This window comes from Rattus rattus, chromosome 1 (genome assembly GCF_011064425.1).
Source record: "Rattus rattus isolate New Zealand chromosome 1, Rrattus_CSIRO_v1, whole genome shotgun sequence".
NCBI lineage: Eukaryota > Metazoa > Chordata > Mammalia > Rodentia > Muridae > Rattus > Rattus rattus.
In genome coordinates this window covers 20,093,968-20,106,775 of record NC_046154.1, presented here as the reverse complement: position 1 = coordinate 20,106,775, position 12,808 = coordinate 20,093,968, and the positions used below count along the sequence as shown (strand labels likewise).

General features: G+C 45.4%; 1 protein-coding gene across 15 annotated transcripts in view; it reads left to right on the top strand.

Annotated features, from left to right (window-relative positions):
* Eif4g3 (eukaryotic translation initiation factor 4 gamma 3) overlaps window positions 1-12,808 on the top strand; it is a 218,424-nt gene that overhangs the window by 129,022 nt on the left and 76,594 nt on the right. For 14 of the 15 annotated variants that reach the window (XM_032895707.1, XM_032895774.1, XM_032895728.1 and 11 more), the window contains 2 exons: window positions 2,099-2,207; window positions 7,093-7,914. In XM_032895707.1, coding sequence (XP_032751598.1) covers window positions 2,099-2,207; window positions 7,093-7,914 — 931 coding nt within the window. The remainder of the gene's footprint in view (window positions 1-2,098; window positions 2,208-7,092; window positions 7,915-12,808) is intronic. The other variant, XM_032895715.1, reaches the window with a different exon arrangement.

Sequence of the window (12,808 nt, the reverse complement as noted above, 5' to 3'; positions counted from 1 at the left end):
CTTCCTTCTCTGAGGACGCCGCTTTCTAGGGCTGTTAATTCTTAATGTCTGTAGGGCTAGTGATTGGACTGCTCACCTGGCACGCTGGAGACCAGGCTCCCAGCAGCAGCTAGGCACAACCAGGCAAGCCAGCTGAGACGTGTGGACTGCCTGAGGGCACGTCTGCGCTGTACAGAAAGAGCTTGTATCAAACAAGTGAATAGTAGTTATTCCTTTCATATTGTTTTAAGGCATTGTAGATGGACTTCTGGTATTCAGTGATTTATGGTTCTGAGTAGCTGTTTACCGCCCTAAGTGGTTTATGTGGTTCTTCTTAACCCAAGTATTAAGAAGAAAGTTCCTGACTTGACCTTCTGGGAAGCTGTAGTCTGTGGTATTTTTTTTTTTTTTTTTTTTTTTTTTTTTTTGGAGCTGGGGACCGAACCCAGGGCCTTGCGCTTCCTAGGCAAGCGCTCTACCCCTGAGCTAAATCCCCAACCCTCTGTGGTATTTTCTTTAATCAACACAGCATACAAAATTTTCTCCTGTGTGTAATTAACTGTTTATTAAGACACAAATTAACTTGGATTCTTTCCTTTTCCTTTTTAAATGTCTTTAGCCCATAGAATTGAACAGAATCAACATTTTAAATGTTGGCTATGAGGCCTTCCTAATTTCCTTATTTAATATGTGTTTCCCCTGAAAATGAGGACTCAGGACAGTTGTGGCAGTTGCCATTTCTTTTTCTGTGGTTCACAATAAAAATGGTGACTTTATCTTTACTATAATCTTAGTAGCCATCATTGAGAAATCACTGTGCAATGTGATCGGTTTCATGCTCTTATACGCTTGCAAAATTGTGACATTATTTCCTTTCTCATGATATTCTACCATCTGCACATACAGCTGTGTATAAATTACACCTTAGACACCCTAGAAAGCAGTGTTGTCTGTTAGAAATGATCTTTTACATTCATCGTTCCCCTTTTTCCCTTCCAAGACAGCATTTCCTTTTGAAGCCCTGAAACTCACTCTAGACCAGGTTGGCTTTAAACTCAGAGATCGCCTGTCTGCATCTTCCTAGTGCTGAGATTAAAGGCAAGCGCCACCACGCCTGCCTAGTTCTACTCTAAGACACTTGACTGAAAGTATTTGTTGCTCGCCCTCTCCTGTAAGTGGCCCATATCTTAATCGCCCTGCGCTGCTCGTTCCCTGCCTAGAGTAGTGCAGGGCTTCTGTGGCAATCTCTCTAGAATTCAGTGTAGGATATTGAGCTACCAAAGACAGGCTGTCGCCCTTGGGAGAGAACCTGCTTTCTTCTGTGGCTTTTGTGTAACTGAGTCCAGATGCATCTTCCTGGAATGGGTACAGAGAGTGTGTCTGTCCTTCGTGTGTAATGCTGTTCCCTCTAAGTTGCACAGTGACTCTGGTTTCCACAGCCTGCTTGCTCCAATTTTAGCAGGCATCTTTTAGTACCAGAGAATGGCCAAGCATAAAATGGCCAGAGTTCTCCTGTCCCGAGAAGCCAGAGATGTCACTTGCTTTTCAGATTCTTCAGAGTTTCCACAGAGCTGACTCCTTAGTGAGGTCAAAAGGGACCTCAGCTACTTTGCACGTAGCAGTCCATCTGAGATCCCAGAGGCAGTGGCAGCCGTCAGGGCCTCTCCACATGCTTGTTTCAGTCAGTCACTGGATGGCAAACTCTTCAAATGCTTGGTCTGCCCTGCTTTGGGCAGATGAAGTACTTTGCTTAGTATTTTACAAGTAGAGCTGACCAGAACTTTTAGCCAGTCTAGGAGGATGTTAAATCCTGTCCCACTGTGGCAGCCATTACTGCTGTAAGGCAGCTTGTGCTTGGAAGGAACACTGGCGTGGATGTGCGGGTGCTTGAGCTGTCTTCTCTGCTGTGGTTAATAGTAATCATCTCTTCTCCTCCTTCCCCTGCTGCCTGTCCTCCTCTCCCGGTTTTATTCAATTGCCCTGTATACACCCCCGCCCCACTCTTCTTTTAATTTTGTGACCTCTCACCCCCCTGTCTCCCTTCCTTGCTTGGCTTCCATGTTGCTGGTATTTATGTTCGCGCGCTCATTATCACCCTTTTTTGTACTTCAAATCCCAGCAGCTGCCCAGCCAGGCCCCTGAGCACAGCCCTGTGGTATATGGGACTGTGGAGAGCACTCATCTTGCTGCCAGCACCCCTGTCACTGCAGCTAGCGACCAGAAGCAAGGTTTGTGTATGACTGTTTCCTCCCTCTATCTTTAGTCTCTTGTATAATGCCATTGCCCTTGGTATCCCGGCAGACATCAGGTAGGAAGGGAGGGAAGGGTCTTAACATTGCACCTGCCTTGCTGTTGCTGTCTGTGTAAGTAAACACTTGGCTTGAGGGGAGTAACTAAAGCAGATGTCTCTATAGCTTGTTTCACACGAGCAGCACAGGCGTGTACTTTACCATTCCTGGGCTGGTTGTATTTCTGAGAAGATAATGTGTTTCCTGTAAGCCTGACCCCATGAGAGAACAGAAGCTAGAGCTGGAAGCAGACAGAGGACCCAACTGTGATGTGCTGCTAGGGCCTCCCACTTGGCCTTCCAGTTTCTTCAGTGAACTGCCAGGGGCAGGGTTCTTGGGAGGACTTTCCACCTACTTGTATGATGCAGGAAGAGTGTATGGGCTTCCTGCTACTGACCACACACACAAGCTGCCAGGTGCTCATTGAAAGTAAATACAATACCTGTTGGAGGAAAAGCTCTGGCATTTGAAAGTGAGACGTAGTCTTTTCTTCCCTAATGGATTTTAGCTTTACCTTTATGGAGCTCGTATCTAGTGCTCAGTAGGAAAAAGAGAGCAGGAGCAGGAGGCTGCTCTCTTCTGCTTCTGTCCTCACTCTCCAGGGATCAGAAACCAGCGAATACTCTCAGAGGTTGCCATTCATCAGGTCCCTCCTACTATAGCTAGCTTTTTGGGGGTGTTTTGTTGATGTTGGGGCTTTTTATTGTTGTTTTATTTTTCAAGACAGGGTTTCTCTGATGCATTAGCTGCCCTAGAACTTTTTAATGTTATTGTTGATACTATCAAATGTTTTTAATTTTAGCATGATTCCATTTTGTTTTTTACTTTTTCAAATGGTTTTGTTTCACACAAATTAATTATGTTCAATCTTTTGAAAAGCTTGTTTGTTTCTTTGTTGGTGGTTTTGTTTAAACGAAGTCTCATACTGTAGCTTAGACTGGCCTGGGACTTGGTATGTAGCCCGAGCTGGCCCCTGACTCTTCAGCCTCCTGAGAGCTGAGGTCACAGAAGAACTTCCACACCTGCCGATTTCAGATTTTCATAAGGTGAAGGGATACAGTGAAATACAAGGCCCTCCTCCTCATTGAGTGTTGACAGCCTAAAGACTTTCATAAGATGATTGTAAACCAAAAGATAAAAGCTTTAACTGGCCTGCTTCTTAGGCCGTCCCCACTGCAGCAGTCAGACCTGTGGATTGTTCATGTGTGCTTAGTGCTGAGTTCCAGGGACAGAGCTATCGGCCTTGCAGAGGATGTAGTAGGTTTTGGGGAAACTGCTTTTATCTCCAGTGATTAAAGCACTTCCATAAAAAAAAAAAGTTTGAAACGAGGACCTGGTTTTGAAGCTCAAGTTGTTTGGGAACTCGTTATATACCCCAAACCGATCTCAGATTTATAACCCTCCTGCCTTTAGGATTTAGCTACCTACCATGCCGGCAGTAGCACATTTGAAGCAAACGTTCTTTGATTTACTCAGAGTGACGATTAACCTTTAGTTGATTTTCCTTAAAATGTTAGTGCCTTTTATACAGATGTAATCCACCTGGGCATACTGAGCACGAGTCTGTTGAATACATCTTTGCATACGTCTTCCACAACGAGGCTCCGTTATAAAAACATCCATAACATACTAGGTAACAAGAGTTCAGACCTGCCTGACAACATTATTTGAAGGCAAAACAAATTTTGCTCAAATTTTAAAAATATGAACTATTTCTATTTTGACACTTTTAGGCCTATATAATTTTCAGGAAGGGAAAATGTAAAATTGTAGAATTCCTTTAACTGTTTTCTTAGAAGAAATTTGAATTAGTAAAAAAAAATTGTCTGGCTGACATACAGATGTGGGTGGATTGGCAAATGTTTTAGACTGTCTGGAAAGTACTGTGTTTTAAAGCACTGATCGGCAGCTCTTTGTGACTGAAGAAATCTTCACATCAAGTATTTTCTGGGTATTCTCCTAGATTGCCAATATGTGAAGTTGTTTCAGGACTAGGGAGGATTTTGTTTGGTGTTGTTTTTTACACTGAAGTGTGGTCTAATGAAGCCCAGGTTGGCCTCTCGCCCATGTGTAGCTCAGGATGACTCATGATTTTTTGCCCTATCTCCTGGGTTCTTAAATCAGAGGTGTGCACCACCTCTCCCAACTCGTGTGGTGGTGGTGCTCCTGCTAGGCAAGCTTTTTACCCACAGATGCACCCCAGCCTCAGAGGAGCTCCTGGCACTGCATACCACTTGTAGTTGTAGTTCAGATGCTACTAGAAAGTGCTCTCAAGAGAAGGGTTTATTTTGTTCTGTTTGATTATGCCTTTTTCTTTCTTTATGCTTGCTTTTCAGACATTAAGTTCCTTTTATGGTAAAGAAGTGCACTTAACTTAAAAGATTTATAAGCCGGGTGTGGTTACACACACCATTGGGCAGGGTCTGACCTTGTCTGTGTAGGGAGTTCTAGGCCTGGAGCAGCTTAGGGGGACTGCACTGTTATTGTTCCCGTTAGTTGGTTTTCTGTCTTTACAGTGGATCTGTCACTGCTGAGGGTCTGCACTGGTAACAAAATGTCCTTCCTGCTTGAACCATCTGACAGCTTACCCCATAGTAGAAAAATGTGGGCTTTGAAGTCACCCTTGAATCATTTGCTTGTTAGGACCAGAACTAATCTCTAAGCCTCTGTTTCCTCTTTTGTAAAACATAAACACAGTAGTCTCTGTCCTGGTGATGGTGTAATGAAGGGAACAGTACAGGCTGGCTATTAGCCCAGCTTGTGCTAGGTACTTAATAAATGTAACTGCCATTATTAACCTGCTTTCTCAGAAGTCCATCTCATGAGTGGGGGTGCACCAGTTCCCATGTTTAATGTTTTATGGATGTAAGACAGTGACTCAGTGTTTATAAAGAGAGAACTGTTAAATGTATGAGGAACTTCACTTGGTGTTCACCTCTGACTGACAGAGAGAGAGAGAGAGAGAGAGAGAGAGAGAGAGAGAGAGCAAGCGCAAGAGCGCAAGCGCTAAGGCTTTTCTGTGTGTTTAAAGAGCAGAGCCAGTGTAGCGTTTTGATTGATACCAGGGTGCAGGGCCCTAGTAGAGATGGACACGGCAGTCCGTATAGTCAGTCTTAATATTTTTGGGGAAAGTCCACTCTGCATTCAGAAATAGCAACTCTGTTGCAACTCTACCCTGACCCAGCTGGAGCTCTATTGGCACTCAGGGCAGGATTGCCCCTCAGATAGAGGATGTGGCCACTCTTGGCCTCTTCCTAATACATGGCCATGGCACCTGCTTGCTGGTCATGGAACATAGTACCAAGCTCCTGTCTAGGCCCCGGGTTGGTCATTCTTATGATACATTCATTGCAGAAACTGGATCAGCAAATGAAAGAAAGTGTCTCCAGTCCCCAGACATGTTGAAGTAAATAAGTCCTCTACAGAACAGTGAGCATCTCTAGGGTAACTTTAGACGTAACCAAGTGGTGCCATGTGCTGTGTGTGGCCTGGGTAGTGGCCCTAAAAGATGGGAATTTGTCAGAGCTGTGTTAGACGTGATCAACAGAGAACACACACGTGTGTGATGAACACATACAGTTCCTTCCCATGTATTGTATTTTTTGCCCTGCCAACTTAATCTGAGAAATTTGGCGTTGAGCATTTATTGCTTTTCCTTACTGTGATGAGAAGGGGCAGTGTCGTAGGTAGACAGACGCCTTAGCTACCTGCCCAGCACATGGAGTGAATTTTGAAGCTGTGAAGAATTCTCCTTAGCATGGTAATGTGCTCCGCTTTCTCTGGGTGGCAGTGCTCTCATTCACAGACTTCACACTGCTGTAGTCATCTTCGTGGGTGCAGGCTACATTGAGAGGAGAGTCGCTCAGACTTGGCTGTCTTAGATAACTAGACATTTCAAGGAAGAAACCCATGTTGGGGACATTAGAGACCTTCCTCTCTCAGTGACTCCCATGTCATTACCTGGAATCCAATAACTTGGTTGATTAGCACTCCTTTCCTTTATGGTTATCAGTTTCTGCTTTGTTCTTATTTCTCTGTACATGGAGTGTTTGTATATAAACTGAAATATATACAGAGCATATGTTATTTATACACACACACACACACACACACACACACACACACACACATAAACCGTTTCCCACACAGAGAAGTCCAATGAATGGTTTATTGGATCCTTAGCTCTGGTTCCCTTTGAGGAACTGCTTTATTTTTTAAGAAACCGATGATTCCGTTCCCTCACTGCCGCTGTTTTTGGTTAGAACCTTTTTGGAGAAATAAAAGTTAATTTTGAAACCACCTTTGATGTTAAAGTGCTTGTGGAGTTTATAATAATTTGATTTCTGATTATTGGTCTTTATACTATTGTACATGGATAGTAATGTGCCCCTAGTATAAAAATAGTCACAGGAAGCACGGTAGAGAGAGGCAGAGGCTGTTTTATCTTAGAAACAGTTGAGCTGAACTGTAATCCTAGCATTCAGCAGGCTGAGGCAAGAGGACCATGAGCCCAGGATGCAAGTAAGGTGTGTGGGGAAGATCTGAGGTTAGCTTCTCGTTCTCCTCTCGTTCTCCTGACATCACCACATAGTAAACTGATCCCCTGTCCTACTCTTGAGCAAGTGTCACGTGTTAGTGTCCTGGAGACTGAGGCCTAGGAAGTGTAACTAGAAAACAACCAGGCCAGTGTCTTTGGAGTCTGGTATTTTGGTCTGTTTTCTTAACCACAAGTATGGGTAAGCGATGGGCAGACTTGGCCTAAGACAATGCTGTGTATTCTATGATTCAAAATTATTCTTAAAATATTTTATTTCTCTTCCCCCAGAAGAAAAGCCAAAACCAGACCCAGTGTTCCCGTCTCCTTCAACAGTCCTTAGGCTCGTGCTTAGTGGGGAAAAGAAAGAGCAAGCAGGCCAGACACCCGAGACTGCTGCAGGAGAGCCCAGCCCAGAGCCTCCTCGGACCTCATCACCCGCCACCCTTCCTCCACTTGCCCGGAGTTCACTCCCTTCCCCCATGTCCGCTGCCCTTAGCAGCCAGCAGCTGCTCACTGCTGAGGACAAGTGTGAACTCTCTTCCTCAAAAGATGACGCCCCCCCTGTGCGCAGCCCCACGTCTTGCACAGCAGCACCAGGCCCTTCACTAACAGATGACAGTGGTCTATGCAAGAAACCCTGTGGTGCAGCACCTCCTGACGGCCAGCTCGTTTCTAGTCCTGTCCTAATTAATGAAATGAACGGAGTTGGTGAGAAATTACCAGCCAAGGAGAACACTGTGGACATGGTGAGACAGGAAGTGCTGCCACTGACTCTTGAACTGGAGATTCTGGAGCATCCCCAGGAAGAAAGGAAAGTGGAGTGTACCCCGACTCCCATCACCCCGTCCACGTTGCCTTCCTTCTCCCCAGCCCCTCCAACTCCGCCAGCTTCTCCTCCTTGTACTCCTGTTGTCCTGTCTGCCACCATTGCTCGATCTCCTGCTGTTGCCACTGTGATCCAGAGAGTTGTCGACGAGGGAGAGAGCCTGAGAACTTGTCTTAGCAAGGATGCCAAGGAGACCCAGGACAAAGCGGAGGCAGAATCAGATGGGCAAACAGAGGAGACTGCGGATCCCCAGAACGCACATGCAGGAAGGAGCCCTGCCCCAGGTAAGCTGCTCTGCCCTTAGTGTTTCGTGCTTGCTGCCTGAGAGGAAGAGGCCGTGTGGAGTTATTTTTTAATTGGCTACTTTCCTTGACTTCCAGAAACAACGAATGAATGCTGAAATTCCTAGTCTGATTTCTTCAGTGGTGTGCTTGGTTTTTTTTTTTGTACAGCCTACAAAAGTTACTCCATTGTCTTAAAATACACTAAATGACTCCAAGATATGTGTCTCGATGCATGTTGAGTTTTGTTTTGTTAATTTTGTTTTTAAAAAACATTTCCTCAGTAGTTTTTTCTGTTGCTTCAGATCTAGAATGGAAATCAGCGTGATCTTTTGCTCCCAGTCCTGTCTTCTCAGGACTCTATCTAGACCAGCCAGCTCATGTGTAACAGGCCTGAGTGGAGAGCTGGTCTGGGAGATTGCAGGCAGAGCATCACAGGTTACGGCTGCTCTCGAAGAACAAAGCCCCCTTTGCTTAGATCCTCGAATGTCTCACTTTTCCTTTTAAAAGCTTCACGGCAGGTCGGCAGTGATAGTGCGCACCTGTGCTCAGCGTTCCGGAGACGGGGGCAGGACGGTCCATCCAGTCTCCCTCAAATTGAGGCTCTCTTTCTGCAAAGTGACGTCCAGGCTATAGGGGCTGTGTAGAGACAGACCCTGTCTCCGTTAGACTGAAAAGAAAGTTTTATACGTGTTTTTATCTAGTCACTTTTATCCTGAAACTTTTGTAGTCTTCCCCAAGTCAGTTTGTTTTTTAGTAGTATCACCTAGGATCTGATGGATCTGAGTAGATTTTTTTCTTATTAAAAAAAATTTAAAATTACCTTATGTGTATGAGCATTTGCCTATGTGTGTGAGAGAGAGAGGCAGAGAGGAGAGGGGAGGGGAAGGATGAATGAGAATGTGCACGTGAATGCTTGTGGTGAAGACATGTTAGATCCCCTGCGGCTGGAGGTACACATGGTTATGAGCTGCCATGTGGGTGCTAGGAAGTGAACCCAGGTCCTCTGTAAGAGTTGAGTCTTTTCTCAAACTTGAAATTTTTATAAAATTTTAGTTCAAAGTTTCAACAGTTTTAACACCCAAGTTTACCTGGAGCTTAATGGTCTATGGCGAGCAGTGCAGAATATGTAAACACTACCTTGTCCTAGTTGGCACAAGCCATTCTCTACACCTTGTCCTGTGCTGTACTTTGTCCTCGGCACTAGTGAGCATTCTCCTGTGCCGGAGCAGGCATGTATTTCAGTACTTACCACCTTCCCACAGACCTGTCGCTCACACACCTCCTTCCACACAGCCTGCCGAACTGTCCATCTAATGCCCCGTGTTCCCCTGCTGCCTTCACCTTGCTCACTGAAGCTTGAGTACTGCTTCTGAGGTCTTGAACATTCTCCCCTCACTACTGCAAGAACATGCACAAATTCATTCTCGGTCATGAATAGGAATTGCGAGACCAGTGTTACTTCATGTCCTTCAGTTGTGTGGTAGTTACAAGAAGCCGATGTGAGTGGAGGTGCATGCTTGTAATCCCCACAGTCAGGTAAGCGACTACAAGTCACTCGGTCTGGGACATGGAGCAAACGGTCAGCTAGCGCTGTATAACAGCACCCTGCCTGCTCAAACAGAAAAACAGGACCAAGAAATGACGGTTTGGGATCATCTCAGAGAGACAACAATCCTCCTGGGCTTTTTTTTTTTTTTTCTTTTTTTTTTTTTTTTTTTCGAGCTGGGGACCAACCCAGGGCCTTAACGCTAGGCAAGCGCTCTACCACTGAGCTAAATCCCCAACCCCTCCTGGGCTGTTTTTACAGGAGTTTGAGTGTACATATTGGAGACATCACAATTGTATTCCAGGCTATTGTGGAGATCGCTTTGTAACTCAGGCTGGCTTCTACCTCACAGAAATCTTCCTGGCTAGGATGGCAGAAGTGAGTCTCCACACCTTTTAACGGATCTTTTTAGTCATTGACCCGGCAGCTGTCAACTGTCTGGGCAATAGAGAATATGTCTGTCAATGTGCAGATGGGCAAGTTGTCGGGGCACCTCCCCTTTCCTGTTTCAGTGTAAGTACTCAGTACTTTCATTGCAGTTCCCAGATCATTTGCTGTTTCTATAAAGCCTTTTCTCAGGCGTCACCCTTCCTGTGGAGACAGTTGTCGCACCTTTCTTTGCTCATGTAGGTAGAATCAGTGGGAATTAATTTTTATGTGCTAAGATGTACATACCCGATAGCCTTGTAACGATATAGTCTTATTTAATATCCCTGCCACTCCACTCCTACTCTGAGCTTCTGGGGTTTTTAGATGGTTCTCTGACTTCCTCCTCTCCTACACAAATGGACCTAGGGTGAAGGGCCTAAGTAGACTTCTATTGCTTTGACAAACATCACTAGCAAATTGCAACTTTGTGGGTAGGGTTTATTTCATGTTACAGGTCATAGTCCATCATTCAGGGAAGTCGGGGCAGACATATGGAGGTTCAGGGAGGAGAGCTGCCTACTAACTTCCTTGTGGCTTGTTCAGTTTTTTGCTTTTTTTCCCCCCGTTTCGTTTTTTGCTCTCCTGTACCCACTACAAACCAACCTGCATGGAGTGAAGTCACTGCTGCCGCCCTGCATCAGTCATCAAGAAAATGCCCCACAGGCTTCGAGTAGAAGCATCTTCTCAGTTAAGGTCCTCTTCCCAAAAGCGTAGCTTGTATTAAGTTGACATAAAACTAGCTCGCACATAAAGACCTGTGGTGTTGTGTTTGTGCTCTGATTTTTATTTTTAAAGATTTATTTATTATATGACAGTACACTGTAGCTGTCTTCAGACACACCAGAAGAGGGCATCGGATCTCATTACAGATGGTTATGAGCCACCACGTGGTTGCTGGGATTTGAACTCAGGACCTCTGGAAGGGCAGTCAGTGCTCTTAACCACGGAGCCATCTCTCCAGCCCATGTGCTCTGTAATTAAATATAGCTTCTCATGTAGTTGACTAAACCCAAGAAGTTATCGAGAGAACAGATCAGTTCTCATGCCTGTGCCATGTGTTCTAGTAATTTAAATAGGATTCTTTTTATAACGTGTGTAACTTCTTGATGTTTGTCTACTGATCAGTCTGTCAGTAGTTTAGTAGTACTGTCTGTCTTTTGTACAAAACAAAACTGGGACTAGAGAGATGGCTCAGTGGTTAAAAGTACTGACTGCTCTTCCAGAGGTCCTGAGTTCAATTCTCAGCACCCACACAGTGGTTAACACGTAATGTGATCTGATGCCCTCTTCTGGCATGCAGGTGTACATGCAGACAGAGCGCTCATAGGTAAAGTCTTTGAGAAAAGCTGGAGATGCATTGAGACTGTCTCACTTTGTAGCCTTAGTTGGCTTAGTTCACTGCTCTGTAGCCCAGGCTGGCTTTGAACTCTGAGATCCTCCTGCCTCTGCCTCCCAAGTATTGGATTAAAGCTGTTGCACACACAAGGACCAGGACTGGCTCCTGAGAAATCTTAACTTGGCATAAAGAAGTGAACAGTGTTTTAGAATAGTCCCTGTGGGATTGTGACTTTGAAAGGCTTATGTACAGTGTGCCATTTTACCACCACAGTAGACATGTTAGCTGACATGTGCTGTGCGTGGACAGTGCGCTGTGACACTGGGAATTGTCTACTCAGTCCTGAAATGACGAATCTGCCGGTACGCCTTGGAAACACACTAAGTGAAAATCTCAAAACTACTGCCTGCGTTTTTAGGAAACATCCGGAAGAAAGTGTAGTGTTGTTAGGATTGGGGAAGCAAACAGTGCAGTGGAACTCTAGTGTGGAGAGTTTTCTTTGGAGGTTATGAAATGTTCTGAAGGTAGTAATGTTTTCTAAATACCGTGACTACAGTACAAGTCGCTGTACCGTTTACTCCTAAAAGATGATTTGGTCGAGTGAATCTAGTTAGAGGAACTGTAGCTTGGCAGTTTAGGAAACAGTTTGCTGGAGTAACACCATGATTGGCTACCCGATATTCTACAGTTCCCACACATTCTGCACCTAAGTAGGTCTTACTGATACTAGTTCCACCCCATCCCACCCCTGATGCTGAGAACCTTTTCTTTGCAAGATTGAGTACACAGTTGCTGTCTTCAGACACACCAGAAGAGGGCATCAGATCTCATTACAGATGGCTGCGAGTCACCATGTGGGTGCTGAAAATTGGACTCGGTACCTCTGGAAAAGCAGTCAGTGCTCTTAACCAAGTAGCTGCTGAGGATTAAACCAGTGACATCAGTGCAGAGAATGGATGAGGCAGGAAGACAGCTGCAGTCCTTGTGCTCCTTCCTGCTCAGGAGAAGTCTGTGTTTGGAGAAGTACTCAGTGCCTCTTCCGGTGCATGTCATCCAGTCCTTGTGTGTCCTTCCATGGTTGAGCCCTCCTCCTTAGGCCCTTGCGCTCTGCCCTACCCAGCTCCCTATTCAGCCTTTCTTTGATGTACACGTATGTTCATGAAGCATGGATTCAACAAACCTTCCTGACAGTGTGCTATGCTGTCTGACATCTCAGGAACCAAGGACCTGTGTACAAACTTTTTACCCCTCCCCTTCTCAGACATCGTAAACAAATCTCCAGTAAACATTTGCTTGTGAACTCTTCCATATGCAAATGTTGCTCGATGCATCTGTGGTGGTTTGGATGGGTAAGGACTCCATCGTCTCCCGTGCCTGGCTCCTGTAGAGTGGCACTAGGAGGAGGTGTGGCCACGTTGGAGGAAATGTGTCACTGTGGAGGTGGACTTTGAGGTCTCCTATCCTCAAGCTCTACCCCATATGGAACAAGGCCCCCTTCTGCCTGAGGATGCAGATATAGAACTCTTGGCTTCTCCAGCGCCATGTCTGTGTGCTTCCAGGCTGTAAGGGACCAAACCACTGAA